The sequence below is a fragment of the Symphodus melops genome (genome assembly GCF_947650265.1).
Source record: "Symphodus melops genome assembly, chromosome: 17".
Taxonomy (NCBI): domain Eukaryota; kingdom Metazoa; phylum Chordata; class Actinopteri; order Labriformes; family Labridae; genus Symphodus; species Symphodus melops.
The window spans coordinates 16,067,106-16,088,598 of NC_136707.1; the positions used below are offsets into that span (position 1 = coordinate 16,067,106).

Consider the following 21,493-nt stretch of genomic DNA (forward strand, 5'->3'; position numbering starts at 1 on the left):
TTTGGGGGATATTTTTACGTTTTTTCAACCGCTTTTTGTTTTGGAACTGCTGAAGCATGGCGAGCGAGCTACCCGCTAGCACGGGGCTAGTGGGAGCAACCGGACAGACTACAATGGCAAAAGAACCACGGAAAGACAATAACAAGAATGAACATGGATGGACCAAGGCTGAGAAAATACGGAAAGGCATAGTGGCAAAGATGATGGAAAGCGACAAACTAATGAGAAGAATGTAAGTGGCGGAGAGCAGCCGGCAGTGTGCACGGCGGCGAAAGTGACAACAGGTGGGAGAGAGAAAAAACTTGACAATCACTATCGAGATGGTGGGTGAGAAAATAACCATGAGCGAACTCCTACAAAAAATTAAAATGTACTGCTGCCGTGCAGACAAACGGGGGGAAAAGAGACTGGAAGTAACTGTCAGTAACTCCAAAGCGAAAGACAGACTTTTGGATGGTTTTAAAATAAGAGATGCGCATCGTTGCAAAAGAAATTTGCATTAATGAAATGGTTGTGTCTTTTCTCAACTTGCCGGCTTATATGACGGACGATGAAATCGTGGCCGAGCCATTATCGTGGGGAGTGAGGTCAGCATCAGGAATAAAGAGGAGGATGTGGCCCGGGACTGCGCCCGAGAGTGCATGGAAGGCAAGTGCGGCACCTGCGGACGAAGGGAGTGCAGGTGTGAGGAGGAGGAGTGTGAAGAGGTGGAGGTGACTGAGAGGGAGGATGAGGAGAAAAAAGAACCTGATGTCCCAATGCTGAGAGGTGTCGGGGTGAAGGTGCAGACGGTGGAGGTGACGGCGGCAAAAGGAGAGGGAGGGAGGAAGGCGAGGAGCCGGTCTCCAGACGTGTCCAGGCCGACATCGAGTGAGGGGGAGCGGGAGACGGTGGTGGCCAGGAGAGGGAGAGCTGGGAGCTCACCAGACTCGGACGGTGAAATGGACACGGGGGACCTGGCGCATGCAAAGAAGAGACTGAGCACAAGACAGAAAATCCAGAGGGAACTGCGTTTGCAGTTGCAGCCCCCACTCTGTGGAACTTCTTACCTTTGGCTGTGCGCACTGTGAACTGCCTCTGAACTTTTAAAATCTCAGCTGAAAACACATCTGTTTTCTTTAGCTTTTAACAGTGTATAGGTGACTTATTGGGTTTTTAATTGTTGTGCTTATTGTTTGTTTGTGGTGGGGGGGACTACCTGTCTTTCACTGTAAAGCACTTTGGTTGGCTACTCGCCGTTTTAAATGTGCTATACAAATAAAGTTGACATTGACAGAAAAAGAGGTAAAGAAACGGAGAATGAAAGACCCTGTTTAATTCATAGACTGCGTTTTGAGAACATTTGAGACGTTATTTTTTTATTGGGATTTACCTGTATTGTGGTGGGGGATTTTAATGTGGCGCTAGCCCAAAGAGATGTGTCACGCAACAATACCTTCAAGCATGATGAGAGCAGGGCGGTGCTAAAACAAATAATGAAGGAAAAAAAACCTCGTAGACGTTTGACGTTGGCTGCACACAAATGAGAGAGAGTACTCCAGGAAGCAGCTGGTCTTAAATATTTTTGAAACAAAGTAGAATCGACTTGTGTTAGCGGGGTTGGACTTGTGGAAAAATTTTAAGGCCGTTTATTATGACGAGTCGTCATGGAGTGACCATAAAATGTTGGCGATGGAGATTGCGTGCGGGGGGAGGGAGAGCCAGGCGGGGGTGTGGTGTTTTAACGCCAGCGTCTTGGAAGACCCGGTTTTTAAAAAAAGTATGACTTACTTAGTGAAAGCTAGGGAGATGCCTAATTGATGGCTTGAAGGTTGGCAGCAAGCATATTTACGAAGGAATTTAAATTTTGACAAACTTGTCTGTCTTGAACCTACCGGCTGACATAACGGACGACGAGATTATAGCAAAGCTGCTTATGTGGTGGAGAGTGACAACCAGCTTCAGAAATAACAATGAGAATGTGGCCAGAAACAAGTACTGTGGATGGCAATAGGGGTTTATATTGGAAAAGATTAAATAAAATGTGACGATAAAACATGAATGCACTTGCGTTGTCCAAAATGAATCAAGCGTTGAGTTCTTTTCAGGATATACTTTCTTCCCCTCAGCCTCATTAACAATGTCCCTGCCCTCCGCCTCCCCCCACGTAACTCATCAGCCCCACAATCAGAAAACATCACAGTGATGTTAAGGCTGAAACTATTTATTTTCATTCATGCACCCTTTGTGGTTCTTATTATTCTTTAAATGACATTTTCTTTTACAATTTTTTTTTTTTTAAAGTGGTAATTGCCTTTTTCCTCATCTCTCACTCTCTAACACACTAAGACAAATTCCTTGGCAATAAAAAAAAAAAAATGATTCTGAGAAATCAAAAGGCCATTAGGGACTTAATTTGGAAAAACAAGGCAGCGACTATAGCACACAAAACGATCATAAGGACTAAAAAACTAGGTGGGTAAACTAATGGATTTAATGTCATAGAAAGTAGCGCTAAGAGTCAAATTGATGGGAACATTTATGGACTAGGGGTCTCATTTATAACCGTTACGTACGCACAAAACAGGGCTTGAAACTAGCATACGCCATTTCCCATTCACAGTTTGTGATCTATAAAAACAAAACCTGACTGTAAGATGTGCGCACATTTAAGTAAACTCTGACCAACGTGTACGTACATTTTGGCGAGACAAATGGCTAAGTGGTGAATTGCAGCCTTCAGAATGTATTGACATCTCTTCCACATTTTATTTCAGATCTGCGCCAACATATTCATTAAAACCAGCCGTTGTTTCATACACGCATATAGTGATCGTTTTTAATGTGACAATATTAAAACCTAATAAAAATTTTGTAATAAAAGTTCACCACACAATCTGGATAATCTGCACCGTATCACTTTGATTATCCCGAACGAACATCAGAGGACTGGCATGTACAATGATGCAGAAATGCGATTTAAAGTAACCATGGCGCCACCAGTTTACACTAATATCGAGCATTTGTCAAGTGTGATTTTTAGTTAGAGTATAGGTGACTGAGCTGCAAGACAGCTCACAGAGTGGTGGCTTCACACATTTCGGTGTTTCGTGACTCAGCCCTTCATCGCCTGCTCGTATTGTGTAAATAATAAAAGAGTGGACATCTCTGACGTGATCATTAGACCTATATCTACATAATTAGTCACAAAGCGGCAGTTTATCATGAAAAAAGTAAGTCCTACAGCTAAAAGTTGTTGATCATTTAACAAACTTTTGGTTAATATCCTACAGTGATGGAGACTGCTGGCTGACATGAACATTCTGACCACGCATGAATAAATCATTGTGAATCCCATAAATCTATAAACATTGCAGATATACTTGTGCACAGTGACGAGTGGTGGAGGCACTGTAGGATGACAGCTTGAATTCAGCAACGTGGTGTCATTCTGATTTTTCATAATTTTGTGATCCTCCTGCTGCAGCAAACTACAGACATTTGCAGTCTAATGAGGTTTTAAGTCATCTTGTGTGTTTTGGTTTTCTTAGAGAAGGAAGAGAGGACATTGTCAAATTGAACAAACCAGAAGGTTTAATAAAATTAAGGAAATACAATGCAGATACCAAGGGTTATTCTCAGCTGAGAGGTTCACCTTGCTGAATATCAGGTTAGCCACAAAAACCAGAGAATTGACCACGAATGTCAGAAGTCAAGATTTATATAGTTATCAGTTAGGTACCTCCTCTAGAATATTCGTATGTTGCGTCAGCAGGCGTGATGTTCAGTTTCTGTCCTTGAGGTGTTGCAATATGACATCAGTACAGTGCTGCAGTCAGGACATTAAAAGCGGAGGTACATTGGCCTAGTAAAATTGTTTTTACAGTACAGTGTTTTGATAATTGGTCATTTATAATGATGCATGCTGGGTTGATGGGACTTGCCAATATTCCTTAAATAAACCTCTCTGTTTTATTTATTTTTTCAGATCTCTGACAATCCCTCAGATGTTACGTTATGAAGGACAGAAGTCACAGAGCGGGAAACTAACAAATAGGACACTGTACCTCCACAAAATAATAAAAATAGGTTTTGGGGTTTCTAAAAATGGTTGTGGAGTTATGACTATCCACAGCCATCTACTAATTATACTGAAAGAAAGTAGGTAAACTAAGGCCCTGTTTACACGGAGACGCTGTGACGGTAAAACGAGACAGTTGAGTATCGGATTGGCCTTTCGTTCACACTTCGGTGTTTCACGGGGGTGAAAACGCAAGCTTTTGAATTCGACCTCCAGAGTGGAGCGAAACGAATACGGGGGGCGTATCGCAGCCATGTGAACGAAACGGAGTGGACTCTCTGGCTGCGATGACCTCACCACACCTCCCCCCATACATTTGGACATGTGCAGTAGTCGAGAACAAACAAACAATGGCGGCGGATTCGCTTGTGCTGCTATGTGCTTCAGCAGCTATTCGCGTTGTATAAACAGAACCTTGATATGATACACTGTATGTCGCCGCTGAAAGAGCATCGAACACTTGCGGCAAATTGTTCAACCAAGCACAGGGCGACCATACGCAGCATTTGGGTAAGACTTGGGAGAACTAGCCGCTAAAGAGGATGTTGTGGAGGAAGTGGTTATACTGCTGCGTGTCGCGTGCGTCACGTTTTAAAGTTCCACTGCCGACTACTGGCCGGGCGTGAGAACTACATCGTTTTCTCTCAGACAAGACCTGCCGTGTAGACGGTATGTGCTTCGAATCCAGAGTGGAGTTGTTTCGATGTGTTTCTGTCACAGCGTCTCTGTGTAAACAGGGCCTCAAAGAACTGGCCTCAAACAAAAGTTGGAACCTTTTTAAAAGCCTCTTCCCCATTCCCAGACTTAGAACACTCTTCCCACAAGCAGAGACATCAACTCAAGGTGTTGACTCTCTGGTGTCACACTCCGAACTGAGATAAAGAACCTCCTTTTATAGAGCAGGCAGGCTGATGAGCAAAGGCTGGGTGCAATGAGGACAGGTGCTCTCAATGATTGACTCGTTAGAAACACTGGCGGTCACAGTTTACCTCCATCTGTAACAGTGACATAGGGTACGTCTCACTTTCCTTATTTGCAGTCTCCTCGGTCCTCGGCCGAACCGGAAGTAGTTCCAAAGCCGCCATGTTGAGGATCGTCCCAAAGCTCTAATAGCGAACGGAGGAGAGAGGATCGAGGAGCGAGGAGGCAGATCCGAGGAGCGATGACCGAGGAGACACGAGAGCCGACTTCACGGAAGAGACGTTCAGATGAACGGTATAAAAACTCCGCCCCCGCATCTGGTGGGAAATATGAACAAGATGGCGGGAGACGCGTTGTTTAAGTGTAAGTAGCGGTTTTTTCCTAACATTCACCCACTTCATGTGTCCACTAAAAGAAAAATATATGATATATAATGCAAGAGAATGGACATTGAAAACAATTGAATTTGCTATCCTTGCTCATTTAAATAACTTTTAATTCACACAAATGTTTATGGAATCATAGAATTAGGTAACATTGTTGAAATACTATTTAATCATTCAACTATATGATGGTCATTCCTTTAGGTGTAACTGACAATAAAGACGTGTCATGGCAGCAGAGCTTTATTTGAATAAGCTGTTTGTTGTGGGTTACTGAGGCTGAACATTAATCTCTGCATGTAAGCCGTGTAATAGAAAGGAATATGTAGGCTGTACCTGCTAACAGAACATAAGCAAGACTGGTCACATGAGAAGTTTGACAGCCATGTACCAATGTCAAAATAATCCACAGTATGTATCCCCATTTCCCCCATTGAACATTTAATACACTACAGAAACATCCCCACCAAACAATAACATGGTTTGATTTTATGTAAGCACACCAGTGTGTAAAGTAATTAAGCTGATTGACCTCTGGCTATGCTGAGCTCCACACTTGTGTTTTGGAAATGGGGATGATGTAAATATGGGAACAGTAAACACGGGGCAAAGACAGCATGAGTGCTGAAGTCAAAACTGAAGCATCACTGCTACAACATAAGCCTTTCATGCAATAATTTACAGGTCACGAGTGTGACACTAAAGCGTTTCATAGTGTGCATTGGTGCCAAATGAAGTGAAAAATAAATTGTATGTGTGATTTAACAGGGACCGACGAAATCACAGCGGAATTGATAAAGACCCGTAAAGAGAACGACCATCACTTTACGGGCAAACGCCACACGGCGAAGAAGGCGTGGGGGTGAGTTGAACTTCACGTCAGTTGAGTCATGTGAAAATACTGACCAAAGTAACATAATGCCCAGTGATCAAGCCTGCGTCATGCGATCACAATTGTAACTAATTCATATCCTATCACTAAGACCACTTATATTGTGGCTGACAAAACAAGAAGTGATGAGGCTGACACAATTTCTCGTCTCCACAGGGAAATCATCACTTTGCTTGGCCTGGGGGGACAGGTCTCTGTCTCTCAGGTCAGCAAGAAATGGGACAATTTAAAAAGGAAATATAAGGTGAGATATCTATTCTGTATGTTTTCAATGCGCATCCTTAGACATCAGTGCAGGTAGTTGTTTCATGAAATGCGTCATGTTATGGTATTTTATTTTCCTTTTGTCTGCATCCTGTTCATAAAGATCTCCTCTAATGTCTTGCAGGAGCTGAAATGTCCACCTACGGGCACGGGGACAGACAGGGGGGAGGCCACAGCAGCAAGCTGGCCGTGGTTTGCCCTCATGCATGATGCCATCGGAGGGCGGCCCTCAATCGAGCCGCCCGTCCTGATGGAGTCGTGTGTGGGGGGAAGCCACACGCCTGAGGCTGCTGTGGCCTCTGCAGGTGGCTCATCATCTGATAGATCTGCAGCTTGTAGCCAGGCTTGTGAGGAGGAGGAGGATGAACAGCCTGGCACATACAGCCTGCAGCTGTATGGACGGGAAAAGCTTCCTGTTGAGGTAATCCTGGTCCCCGGGTCCAGGGGGGGGTCTTGATGCGGACATGGCAGCCATCAATGGAGCCCACACATCTGGAGAACACTTGTGTGTTGGCCAGCTGTGCAAATGCCTGGCCAACCACATCAAGTTCTCCAGCGGTGGGCAACCTGATGACCTCCTGGTGAAGGGCTGCAATCTTCTCCACTCCACTGTGCACCAGTCGCCAGACTGTAGACTTTGGGACTTGGAAGGCCCGGGACACCACACTGTACGAGAGGCCGTGTGCCAGCCAGTACACCGTTAGCAGGACATGTACCTCATGTGACCAGCCTTGAGTGGACTTTGATGGCAGGATCCTCAATAGAGCTTCCAAGGATGGCCTTGAAAGCCTGACCATCAAAGTACACATCAAGGACTGGCACATGGGCATTTATACAACGGTGCACTGGCTCTCGTTCCATCTACAACACAAAGGATGCAAGTTTAATGTTCATGTATGCCTTTAAATACTTACAGCACCTATCTGAATAACCTGGCAGTGACTATATTTAGCCACACACACAGTCTGAGTGTGTGGTTTGATTGTCCATCTAACTGGATTGTTTTTTGGGTAGCAAAAAAAATGTGTTGCCATGCTGAGCATGCACTTCTGTGATATTTTCACAAATCCCATGATGTGTTATTGTTCTGGCTACAGGTAACAGTGGTGTGTGTGTGAGATGCATGTAAGTGACATGATTGAAAATTCTGAAGTTTGCTAGATTCTTACCTCTTCAAAACACTGAATAGCGTGTCGCAGCCTTGCTCGCCTTCTGCGACGATGCTCCTCAAATTCTTTAATTAAAGTCGTGGCTGCAATTGCAGCTATGGCTATTGGGTGTGCCTCCATAGTTTACGCTGTCTTGGTAAAGCATTATCTCACACTTATATAGGTGTGGTGCCTCATTTTCCTAATTAACTCATTGAGCTGACAGGACTCAGCTGGCATGGTTGGATTAAACAGCAGACACACTGATTGATAGGTATCTAGGAAAAGTCTTTATTGTCATTGAGTTATCAAGAGTTGCCAAAAGGTGTTTAGCAACTGTTTTGAGTGGCAGCACATGAGGACAGGAAGAATGATGTGATTTATATGAATGAATCACACTGCATGAAGAGGCTAAATACATGGAGGCAATACAGTTAGAGTGGGTCATACTATTGGAAGCACTGTGAATAGATTGTAGTGTAAATACACACACACGCACACACCCAAACACTGATGTCTTCATAACAATTCCTACGTGGAATGGATATGAGAAGGCAAAAAAATAAATCTTTCAATATTTAGTTGGTAGCCTATTGTAGTTATTCATAAATAAACACATCTTAACCTGGTCTTCTGGTTGAAACAAATATTTTCACAAGTTCGGTTTTTATTTTATTTCTTCACCCAACCACATTTGAGTTGCTTGGAGAATCACCAATAAATGTCATCACCCAATCCGCAGCATCATCTCACGCTCATAATTGTGGAGTTGTGGCAGCCGATCCAGCTGTGCTGATGTCATCACAAATGGACGTCGCTTCACGTGACGCCGTCGATGAAAGGACGTCTCATGTGTCTTAAAGCTGATTTCCTCGGTCTCTCTCCTCGGCTTCGTTTCCTCCGTGCATCTCTGGTGGGCGGGACTAAGACGCAAGTGGAGGAGACAACTCGGAGGACACTCGGTGCAAATAAGGGAACTGAGAAAGGCCCATATTCACGTCCAAAAATTCAGCAAGACTTCAAGAGCATATTGCAGGTTAAAGACAAAACTTAGCTAATCATAGGAAAATACGTTAACAATACTGTTTTTAAAGAAATTCTGAAATTAATAACCCACAGGGTCTCCTGGAGACGTTTTAGTACGTTTTCGCACGTCTTTGCTCTTTACTTCCGCATTCGGCTGTGACGTAACGTAAGGGAGTCCCGCTGAATCCCCGTCTGTTTAACATAGAAAAGCATGGATCCGAGTGTGACTCTCGTCAATAAAGAGGAAGAAAATATGTATTCCTTTACATATAATGGTGTGCTGGCTTATTATTATGAACCTGTTAGATGTGATAGAGAGCAGAAACAGGCAGGATTAGAGGAATAACGGCCTCAGGAGAAAAGCTGTGGTGTGAGGAGAGACCCGGAGCAGGCGTCCTGCTCGGTGACAGGTGTCAGCTTGTGATATATGGGCTCGTGCTGTGTTCACATCAGCATATGTAAAGTTTATAATCACATTCAATCCATTAAAAAACAATTTGTAGAAGGTGCAAGTGCCGATCATTCACCTTTACATTGTATGGGAGTTGCTCGTAAAAACGGCAAATCTGTACAACGTATTACGGTGCCGCGCTGTGCGTAATCAATCAATCAATCAATCTTTATTTATATAGCGTCAATTCATAACAGGCGTTATCTCAAGACACTTTACAAAAGCAAGTAAAGGACCTTACTGTTTGTCTGTTAACATTAACAAAAGAGCAGGGAACAAGACCATGCTCATTGTTATGTTTACAAAAAGCAGGTAAAGGACCTTACTTATGGCTATATTACAAGAGCCCAGCTTAATCCGTCATAGCGTGGCAAGAAAAAACTTCCTTTTAACAGGCAGAAATCTTCAGCAGACCCGGGCTCATGACGGAACAGCCATCTGCTAAACTGTGCTGGGCTTGAAAATGGGATGGGGGAGATGGGACAAGATGCAGAAAGAAGAATAGGATGGGATAGGGTGTGGGGGGGGGCGGGGGGGGGGGGTCTGGGCAGAACATCCTCGGGGGGGGGGCCAAGGGGGGGGGGGTTGTTTGGGCAGGCCATCCTCACCAACAGTCCCAAGGAACCTAAGAGAGCTCAAGGAACCTAAGAGAGCTCAAAAGGAGAGGTTAGAATACAAAGATAGTGACAAGCTACTGCTTGTCACTATAGACATATCTTATTACTATAAGATAAGAAAGCTGGGAGAGAAAGAGGGAGAGAGAGATAAGAGATCCTGGTGCCAGTTCCCCCGGTAGTCTAGGCCTATAGCAGCATAACTATGAGCTGGTCCTAAGCCAGCCCTAACTATAAGATTTATCAAAAAGAAAAGTTTTAAGTCTATTCTTAAAAGTACCTAGTGTGTCTGCCTCCCGGACCCCGACTGGTAGACGATTCCAAAGGAGCGGTGCCTGATAACTAAAGGCTCTACCTCCCATAGTACTTTTAGAGACTATAGGCACCACAAGCAGGCCTGCATTCTGGGAACGTAATGTTCTTGTCGGTTAGTACGGTACAATTAACTCTTTAAGATAGGATGGTGCCTGACCGGTTAGAGCTTTGTAGGTGAGCAGAAGGATTTTAAATTCTATTCTAGATTTTATAGGGAGCCAATGGAGAGAAGCCAATACAGGAGTAATGTGGTCCCTTTTCCTAGTTCTAGTAAGAACACGAGCTGCAGCGTTTTGGACGAGTTGGAGGGTCTTTAGAGATTTACCATAGCACCCTGCTAAAATAGAATTACAGTAATCCAACCTGGAGGTAACAAATGCATGAACTAATTTTTCAGCATCATTTTGTGACAGGATCTGCCTGATCTTAGAGATATTACGAAGGTGAAAATAAGCTGTCCTTGAAATTTGTTTAATGTAGGAATCAAAGGACATATCCTGATCAAATAGAACTCCTAGGTTCCTAACAGTGGTACTAGAGGCTACACTAATACTACTAAGGGCCGTCATATCGGCAGAGAAAGTCTCTCTAAGGTTCTTAGGTCCAATCACTATAACTTCAGTCTTGTCTGAGTTGAGCAGTAAGAAGTTTCTGGTCATCCAGGTCCTGATGTCCTTGACGCAGGCTTCTAGTTTACGAAGCTGGTTGGTGTCTTCTGGCTTCATTGCTATGTAGAGCTGAGTATCGTCTGCATAGCAATGAACGTTCATGGAGTGTTTTCTCATAATACTACCTAGAGGAAGCATATATAATGTAAATAGAATCGGACCAAGCACTGATCCTTGAGGCACTCCATGGCTAACTTTGGTTTACAAAGAGGACTCATCATGAACATGCACAAACTGAGATCTGTCTGATAAATAGGATCTAAACCAACTTAAAGCAGTCCCTGTAACTCCAAGCAATTGTTCTAGTCTCTGTAACAGAATCTGATGGTCAATTGTGTCAAAAGCAGCACTAAGATCTAACAGGACAAGCACAGATAGAAGTCCCCTGTCTGAGGCTAACAGAAGATCATTTGTTACTCTAACAAGTGCAGTCTCAGTGCTATGGTAAGCTCTAAATCCCGACTGGAACTCCTCAAACAAGCTGTTGTTGTGGAGAAAATCACACAACTGATTAGCTACCACTTTCTCTAAGATCTTGGAAATAAAAGGAAGGTTAGATTTAGGTCTATAGTTAGCTAGAGTTCCTGAATCAAGAGTAGGCTTTTTAAGGAGCGGTTTAATTACAGCTACTTTAAATGACTGGGGTACATAACGTGCTGCTAAAGATGAATTGATCATATCTAGTATGGAGCTGCTAACTAGAGGAAAGACTTAAACAACTTGGTTGGGATTGGATCTAAAAGACAAGTTGACGGTTTAGACGCAGAAATAATCGAATTTAGTTCTGCGGGGTTAATTGGAAAAAAACAGTAGAGGTTAGTATCAGAATTTGGAACCGTTTCTGCCGAATCGAAAATATAGGAGGAATCTGCACTAAGTAAAGGTAGTAAGTTGCTAATTTTGTCTCTGTTTAGAATTTTATCATTAAAAAAGCTCATGAAATCATTACTGCTAAGGGCTAAAGGAATAGATGGCTCAAATGAACTATGACTCTCTGTCAGCCTGGCTACAGTGCTGAAGAGGTATCTAGGGTTGTTTTTATTTTCTTCAATAAGAGACGAGTAATAGGCAGTGCGGGCCTGCCGTAGAGCTTTCATATATCTATTATGACTATCTTGCCAAATTAAACGAGATTCTATCGTTTTGGTGGAGCGCCAAATTCTTTCAAATTTACGTGACGTTAGTTTTAGAGTACGGGTTTCTAAATTGTACCATGGAGCTGATCTCTGTCGTTTGATTGGCTTCTGTTTTAGGGGGGCGATTGAATCCAGAGTAACTCTAAGTGAATCCACCGCACTATCTACAAACTGATCTAACTGAGAGGGACTAAAGTGATTATAGGAGTTTTCAACTAGGTTAGGGGATGGAACTGAAACAAAGGCAGCTGAAATAGCTTCCTTAAATTTAGCTACAGCATTATCATTTAAATTTCTAGAGAGCACTCTTTTATTAAGAGGAGTTAAGGTTGGTAAAAAGAAATCAAAAGTTATTAGGAAATGGTCTGATATCAGAGAATTTTCCAGAAAAACCGACAGACTATTAATTTCAATACCATAGGCTAAAACAAGATCCAGGGTGTGGTTAAATCGATGAGTAGGTTTGTTTACACCCTGGGTGAAGCCAATAGAGTCCAATAGAGACATGAAAGCCGTGCTAAGACTGTCATTAACAACATCCACATGGATATTGAAATCACCTACAACAATTATTCTATCACTGCTAAGAACTATGTGTGATAGAAATTCTGCAAATTCAGATAGAAATTCTGAATATGGGCCAGGAGGGCGATAAACTATAACAACTAGAACTGGCTGAAAAGTTCTAGAGACTGGATGTGAAAGACTGAGTGCAAGACTTTCAAAAGAGGTATAATTCAGCTTTGGTCGAGGATTGATGATAAGACCAGAATTAAAAATAGCTGCTACTCCACCACCTCGGCCAGTGTCTCGAGCTATATGAGCATTCAAATGACTGGGAGGGGTGGATTCATTTAAACTAACATATTCATCCTGAGAAAGCCAGGTTTCAGTTAAACAAAGTAGATCAATATGATTCTCTGATATTAGCTCATTTACCAGGAGAGATTTAGATGCTAGGGATCTAATGTTTAGCAAGCCGCATTTAATTGTTAGATTTTTTTGCCAAATCGTATTTGTAGTTTTGATTTTGACTAAATTGTTATGATTTACGCCTCTTTAATTGAGGCTGGAATTGCCTAAGACAGGTCTGGGGCGGAGAACAGACACAGTATCTATAGTATAAGTAGGGTTACAGCTATAAGAAGATCTAACTGAGTTACAGTTAGATTTACAGTCACAAGGACAGCTATAGTGGCAGGTAAACAGATCTAAAGGAAGCGCAGAGAAGTGTGTAAGACTGCAGCTCTGCATCCTGGTCTGAACTCTGATGAGTTGTCAAGGTTTGGGACTAATAAACTCTGCTACGTTTCTAGATAATAGAGCTGCACCAACCAGAGTAGGATGGATGCCATCTCTAGCTAGCAGACCAGGCTTTCCCCAAAAGGACTGCCAGTTATCTATGAAGCCCACATCGTTTGCTGGACACCACCTCGATAGCCAGCGATTGAATGAAGACATGCGGCTATACATGTCATCACTGGTCAAATTAGGGAGAGGACCAGAGAAAACTACGGAGTCCGATATCGTCTTAGCAAAACTACACACCGACTCCACATTAACTTTAGTCATTTCCGACTGGCGAAGTCGGGAGTCATTTGTGCCGACATGAATTACAATTTTATCAAATCTACGTTTAGCCTTTGTCAGCAGCTTTAAGTGAGCCATGATGTCGCCCGCTCTGGCCCCGGGTATACACCTAACTATGCCCGCTGACTTCGCTAACTTCACGTTTCTGACTATGGAGTCTCCAATTATCAGAGTTTTTGTCTCAGCGGGTGCGTCGCTGAGTGGGGAAAATGAGTTTGAAACATGAAGTGGTTGGTGGGGAGCCGTGAGCCTCGTTTTCTTACTATGCCTCCCTCGGACAGTAACCCAGCCACTGCCTCCCGGCTGCTCGGGAGCTACCGGTGGAGATTTAACACTATGTCGGCCCGCACCGGCTACAGGTGGCTGGCTAACTGCTGCTGCGTAAGATGACTGTGACTCTGACTCAAAGGTGCGGAGCCTGCTCTCTAACTCAGACACCCTCGCCTCCAAAGCTATAAATAAACTACATTTAATACAGATACCTTTATCAGTAAAGGAGGATGAGGAGTAACTAGACATCTGGCACACAGAACAGGAGAGAGCAGGAGAGGGAGAGGCAGGGAGAGAAGCCATCGTGTGAGAAGCTAACTGCTAAGTTAGCCTGAGAGTACGTAGTTTAACGCAAACAAAAGATCTATAGATAGCTCGCAGGGGTGCTTGGTGATTATTTCGATTACTCAGAGTGTGCAGTGAATGGAGACAAATGTAAGAAAATACACAGGATAAACAATCTAGCTTTAGCTCTATCGATCGGTAGTAGCGATAGAGCGAGACACAACAGGAAGTGATGCAATACGCTCACCGTAGTACGTCAGGACGTCGATCGTCGACCCTTGTCTCTCACCCTTGGAATGAGTTAAATACCAACTTTCATCCTTCAGGATCTTGCGTAGCGCTCTTGGTAAATACAGGTAAAAGCCAGTGAATTAGAATATTTTGAAAAACTTGATTTATTTCAGTAATTGCATTCAAAAGGTGTAACTTGTACATTATATTTATTCATTGCACACAGACTGATGCATTCAAATGTTTATTTCATTTAATTTTGATGATTTGAAGTGGCAACAAATGAAAATCCAAAATTCCGTGTGTCACAAAATTAGAATATTACTTAAGGCCGATACAAAAAAGGGATTTTTAGAAATGTTGGCCAACTGAAAAGTATGAAAATGAAAAATGTGAGCATGTACAATACTCAATACTTGGTTGGAGCTCCTTTTGCCTCAATTACTGTGTTAATGCGGCGTGGCATAGAGTCCATGAGTTTCTGGCACTGCTCAGGTGTTATGAGAGCCCAGGTTGCTCTGATAGTGGCCTTCAACTCTTCTGCGTTTTTGGATCTGGCATTCTGCATCTTCCTTTTCACAATACCCCACAGATTTTCTATGGGGCTAAGGTCAGGGGAGTTGGCTGGCCAATTTAGAACAGAAATACCATGGTCCGTAAACCAGGCACGGGTAGATTTTGCGGTGTGTGCAGGCGCCAAGTCCTGTTGGAACTTGAAATCTCCATCTCCATAGAGCAGGTCAGCAGCAGGAAGCATGAAGTGCTCTAAAACTTGCTGGTATACGGCTGCGTTGACCCTGGATCTCAGGAAACAGAGTGGACCGACACCAGCAGATGACATGGCACCCCAAACCATCACTGATGGTGGAAACTTTACACTAGACTTCAGGCAACGTGGATCCTGTGCCTCTCCTGTCCTCCTCCAGACTCTGGGACCTCGATTTCCAAAGGAAATGCAAAATTTGCTTTCGTCAGAAAACATGACTTTGGACCACTCAGCAGCAGTCCAGCTCTTTTTTTCCTTAGCCCAGGTGAGACGCTTTTCGCGCTGTTTCTTGGTCAACAGTGGCTTGACACGAGGTATGCGGCAGTTGAAACCCATGTCTTTCAAGCGTCTCTTGGTGGTGGATCTTGAAGCACTGACTCCAGCAGCTGTCCACTCCTTGTGAATCTCCCCCACATTTTTGAATGGGTTTTTTTTCACAATCTTGACCAGGGCGCGGTGATCCCTATTGCTTGTACACTTTTTCTGACCACGGTTTTTCCTTCCCTTTGCCTCTCCATTAATGTGTTTGGACACAGAGCTCTGAGAACAGCCAGCCTCTTCAGCAATAACCTTTTGTGTCTTTCCCTCCTTGTGCAATGTGTCGATGGTCGCCTTTTGGACAGCTGTCAAATCTGAAGTCTTCCCCATGTTTGTGTAGGCTTCAGAACTGGACTGAGAGACCATTTAAAGCCCTTTGCAGGTGTTTTGAGTTAATCAGCTGATTAGTTTGTGGCACCAGGTATCTTCAAAATGTAACCCTAACACAATATTCTAATTTTGTGACACACGGAATTTTGGATTTTCATTTGTTGCCACTTCAAATCATCAAAATTAAATGAAATAAACATTTGAATGCATCAGTCTGTGTGCAATGAATAAATATAATGTACAAGTTACACCTTTTGAATGCAATTACTGAAATAAATCAAGTTTTTCAAAATATTCTAATTCACTGGCTTTTACCTGTAAGTAGTTACGTCGTGAAGCCGAGACGCCACAGAGCTTTTCTGTTCAGTTTTTTCGTCTTTTTTGAGCTGGTGGAAGCTGTTTTTTCGGCAGTAAACTAATGTCACGGACCTGAGGACTCTAAGGGAGCTTTGCAGTTTTTTTGGTAAGTAATAAAGTGTAATTTATGTGTCATTGCTTAAAGTGTTATCTAGCGAGCTAACATATTAGCAGTCTAAGCTAGGTTACTTATCAGGCATGATTTATCTTTTTATTTTACTTTTTAACATGAGCAAACCTAATAACTGACATGCTGTGTTTCTTGATATTGTTACTTAGTTTTTGTGAGTGGAATTGTATTTAAAACCAGCTCATCGATGCGGTTCATTGACTGCACAGTAAAAAAAACAGTAAATAATAAATAGATCTGGTAAGGTTTTTTAAAAGTATAAAGGACAAAAACAAAGCTAAATACTATAAATCTGGCCTGTATCATTACTGATGTGCACATGTTTACAGTCTGTGTGAAGAGTGTGTTCTACAGAGATTAACATGTCACCATGCAGGCTGATATTCATAATACTGTATAATAAGGTAGAATATTTCTCTAGAAATTAAAGTAAGCTCTGATTTAATATAACTTCTGTCTGATCTAAGAGACTAACAGAAACGTGAACACAAACAACAATCAGCGGTGGTGTAATATAATATTAACCAAGCATCATGCTGCATAAACCTGCCAAATATTCAGCATGAGCTTACACACACTAATTCAACAGTCACAAATTGATCATGTTGTACATTAAATGATGATTAATAAATTGTGTTATAACTTGACAAAACCTGACAGACTACAAAAACAGGCTGCTTGTTATGGTGGTTAGGAGGAGATATACAGGCTCAATAAAAGAAGGCATAAAGATCACGTTTCTCCCAAAATTATATCGTTTTTTTTATTTTGCTTCTATAATCAGTAATGAAGATTTGTCTTTAATAGGCATTTCCCTGTTTTCACCAACATTATATTATACATTAAACTGAGGATGTTCTCTCTCTCTGTACTTATATTGTAAGGAGTGTCATATTATGATGTGTTAGAATAGTTGGCGGTCATAAAACCGCTTGTGGAAGTGCAAGCTGTAAAACTTATTGGGGGTAATGGACTGCTCACATAGTGGGGTATGTAGAAGTGCCCTGTTAGAGATAAGGGAGTGTCCTGCAGCTGCATGAGAAACACACAGATAACCTTATATGTCTTGTTTATGCTACATTCTTGTTGAAGTAACACCAAAATGTAAACTGAAACTGTCATGACGTAGATGTTGAGAGTCTGCCATAGTATATAGGAGGGAAGCACAGGCTTCTCTCTGGTTCGGTCTTCCTTTTTGGGACTTTACTTTTGATCTACATTTGTTCTGCACCTGTGATCAATTGACTTATATTCTATTTTATTTAGCTCTAGTCACTCACTGTGAGAATAGCACTCTTTTGTAGGATTTGTATTATTTTGTAAGCTCTGTATTTCATCAATTGTGTTATTATAAAATAAAAAGAAACCTTCCACAGTAAGGACTTTCCAACAAAAACAAAAACCTTTCCTTTTAGATCTTGTGTTTTTCTCTTGTTGGACCACGACGGACCAACGGGATAGAAGACTAAGGTAAGAAGCTTTTTATCCCCATTGTTCCAATACCAGAGAGGAAAACATAGACTGGGGCAGGGACACTCCGCTTTAAAGTGGTTAGGACCCACTAGGGTGTGAGAGACCCAAGGGGAGTCCCCTCCAGGGGTGGATCCCAAGTCCCTTATTTGCAGTCTCCTCGGTCGAACCGGAAGTAGTTCCATCGCCGGCATGTTGAGGATCGTCCCAAAGCTCTTATAGCGAACGGAGGAGAGAGGATCGTGGAGAGAGGAGGCAGATCCGAGGAGCGATGACCGAGGAGACACGAGAGCTGACTTCACGGAAGTCTTTTCACTGACAGACACGCCCCCTTCTCGTATATCACTCATTGATTGGACGCTGCACAGGATCAGACTTCAGTGAAACTTCTCAACATTAGCAGAGTTTAATACCGGAGAAAAGACGGATATTAAAAAGACGCAAAACGGAGCGTCGGACATTTAAACTGATTATGAACATCAGTGAGTTTGTAAAGAGTCGGTCTGTGATGAGCTGGGATTAAAGAGTCTGACATGAAGATTTACAACCAAATATGAAGCTCTATAACTTCTATCAAATCTTCATGTTCTGTTCATCATCCCTCAGACTGTTTGAATGTCTGAAGATGATGAGGATGACAGTTTGATGAAGAGGGAGTCCGTTTTATATTCACACTTATTTATCTTTACAAAGTTTCATTATTTAGATTCTAATCAATCATTTTCAGTATCCTGACACATAAATATCTGTGTTTATAAAATACAGAGTTTGTTGTCTAAATACAGGCTAGGTTAAGTCAAAACTGTTTAATAATAAATAATTATAGACAATTCAAAATGAAATCGTTTTGTCCGTAGAAACTGTCCTTTTAGTTTTGAGTAGACTGCAGGTTGTTCTTCAGGTGTTTGTTGTCAGGTAAAGAGACTAAAGACAGTAACTGTGTGTATTTAATGAGAAATAATACAGTGTGTGTGTTTGATTAGAAATAATACAGTGTGTGGACATAAACAGCTGTTTGGCTGATTGACAGCGGAACGTGATCAGCTGATGTCGCGCCATGTGACGCTGTCGAGGAAACGACGTCTCATGTGTCTTAAAGCTGATTTCCTCCGTCCTCTCTCCTCGGCTTCGTTTCCTCCGTGCATCTCTGGTGGGCGGGACTAAGACGCAAGTAGAGGAGACAACTCGGAGGACACTCGGTGCAAATAAGTGACTTGAGATCCACCCCAGGTAATGGCTGCGAAGGAGGCCTTTCCAGTAGTAACAGCCTATGATCTGACCATAGAGGGGAATGACTTCAAAACTGTAATAACTTTAAAGGTATAAAAGCTGAATAAACTGTATTTCTTTAACCGCTCCTAATAACCAATAGTGATGTTCTAGTTCAAGGCAGCAGCGATATCTTTATGAAAGGCAGTTATTGGTCCTCCTCACGAGATTCACACTCAGCCCAGACCAAGCAATCAAAGTGAGGCAGAGTAGAGGTTTCAAGGTCAAGTAGTACATAAGAGCAACAAACTAGGATATTGGACTAATTCCTAAAAACGCCAACTACTTAGCAGAGATCCCCGCGCTCTCGCAACAGAACGTTGAATGGAAACAGCTACAGTCCACACCTACTGGTCTCAACGTGCGCTCGAGGAGGAATGTAAACAACGGCGTGGGAGAACTCCCTGGGCATGTAATATGGACGGAGACCTACCGCCAGCAGCTTGATGTCTTTGCTGCACGTTGCCTCCTTCACAGTAACATGTCCCTGGTGGCACCATCTGGTGTTAATAAGTCCTCCTCCTTTCCGTTTGCCACTGCGTTTAGTGTCTCTGTCCGCTCTCACTGTAATGAAGCCCGGTAGATCCACGTTAGCGTCCGGGGCATTTTGTGTCAGCAACGTCACAAGTTTCTGTGAGGCACATGAAACTGCATTCTCTAAACGTCCGGTTGTTGGAGTTGGAATGTATCATATGGACTTTTTCAGAAGCAAGAACTGAAGGAATTTATTAACATGTTCAGTTTGTATATTAAAGAGACTTAATTTGGACATTAAGAGTAACATTTTCATGCAATATGGATTCTGCTACGACAATTTATCGCTGAGTTATCAGATATTGATGTTCCAAGTAAATGACCATGCGCTCTGTTACAGTTTACATGCATTTTTTAGGGACCAAAGCACTGATCAGTGCAAAGGACCCTATTGAAACCCAAATGATTATTAGGGACCGAAGCACTGACCAGTGCGAAGGACCCTATTGTATCCCTTACGATTATTTTTAGTAACTTATTACATGGTATTGATAGAATATTAGGCCTTTTTCTGCTTATAATCAAAGTGTTTACTGCAATAAAGTTTCATCACCCGGTCCAAAGGAAAGGTTTGATATTTACAGTTTGAATGATGTTCGCTTACATTTATATTATACCAGTTATTTTATCATGTTTTATTCCAGGTTTGTGTGTGTTAATAAAATTGTCATACTTTTCAGTAAGGTGTTTGTGTGAAGAGGGCTTGCAGAAATGAGTGCACATTCCAACATGTGTTTGATGTGGCCCTTTAAACTGAATCACTCACCAAATCAAACAGGTTTAGTTTAAGGCCCTGAACAGTTAATCACTCACCCACTTTGATATAGGTTGAGTGAGCCTTGATTCTTAATTACCTAAATTGTCTTCTCCTTAAAAAGAATTGGTTACGAGGCGAGATGTCAGGTTGTGAAAAGAAACAGGTAGGAAGTTATATTTCGTATAGGCTTCGCCCTCTAAGGCTATCGCTATTGGGTTTATCCCTCGCGCGCATGCGCAGCACTGAAAGAGTTGTAGTCCACACCCACCCACGAGGTGGGCCCCCTCCCACAGTCAACCTGCCGGTATATAGATGGCTGGGACCGTGTGTTCTGTCCCCTCTTTTCTTCAGCGAGTAAGTATGCACAAGCACCTGCAAGAGAAACACAAATTAAGCTTGTCTACCTCTTCCATTCGTGTGTGTCCAGAGTGTCAGACCGGGTATATCATGCCGGCTGATTCCCACCGTCTTTGTGAGGCCTGCCTTGGGTCGGAGCATGCCAGCCTGGCCTTAACTTCACGGGCAACGTGTAGCAGCTGCCTACGCCTTCCCCGTGATGACCTGCAGCGGAGAGCGGAAGCCTTCGCTGTAGCTGCAGAGCCGGTGTGGCAGGTGGGGGGATACACACCGATGGTGGGGGGTCTGCTTCAGGAGCTGCTGGGAATCATTGGAACGGCTGCGGCCCGACGAGGCCTCACTGTGCCGGTGGCACGTGAGGTGGAGCCGATTGATGAGATGGCGGGGGATTTTCCGCTTCTCCGGCCGGTCCGGCGGGACCCGGTGTGGCCGCGGTTCCCGGCTCTGATCCCCTATCAGGAGGGGGCAGCGGCGGATCCGAGGCTCTTGAGGGCTCTGGTCTCCACCTACACTTCCATCACAAAAGTGGAGGGGTTTACGGACCGTGGGTTCCCTCCAATGCCGCCTTTCGAGGCTAATCTGACGGCCTTTTTCGGGGTCCGGGCCGGGGGCGTCCTGTCCCTCAAGCGAGCCGGAATCTGTTAACAGCGCGCCTGACGGACAGGTCGCACCAGTGTGCCTACTAGGCCTCTGCTGCGGCTAATAATTTGTCCCTGTTGGCTCATTCCATGTCGAGACTGGCGGTCCAGTCCACAACAATGGCACCAGAGGAGGCTTTGGAGATAAGAAAGGCATCCAGCTCTGCCCTTTCTCTGTGTTGCCACCATTGCGGTTTTGACGGCTAGGATTGCAACGTGGCAGACCCAGGTGCATCGGCACCTCTGGCTCCAACAGTCACCCATCCCCGAGGCTGCCAGGAGGCAGCTTGTTGAGGCTCCGATCAGCCATGAA

General features: G+C 43.3%; 1 protein-coding gene and 1 long non-coding RNA gene across 2 annotated transcripts in view; both read left to right on the top strand.

Annotated features, from left to right (window-relative positions):
* LOC306838079 overlaps window positions 1–21,493 on the top strand; it is a 93,613-nt gene that overhangs the window by 12,484 nt on the left and 59,636 nt on the right. The gene's annotated exons all lie outside the window — the stretch shown is intronic.
* On the top strand, window positions 5,078–6,977 carry LOC306837644 (uncharacterized protein; the record flags this gene model as incomplete). The annotated part of the gene is made up of 4 exons (XM_079365386.1): window positions 5,078–5,344; window positions 6,133–6,226; window positions 6,413–6,500; window positions 6,645–6,977. Exons 1-4 carry the CDS (start codon window positions 5,269–5,271, stop codon window positions 6,975–6,977), a joined length of 591 nt encoding a protein of 196 aa, XP_079221512.1. The 5' UTR covers window positions 5,078–5,268.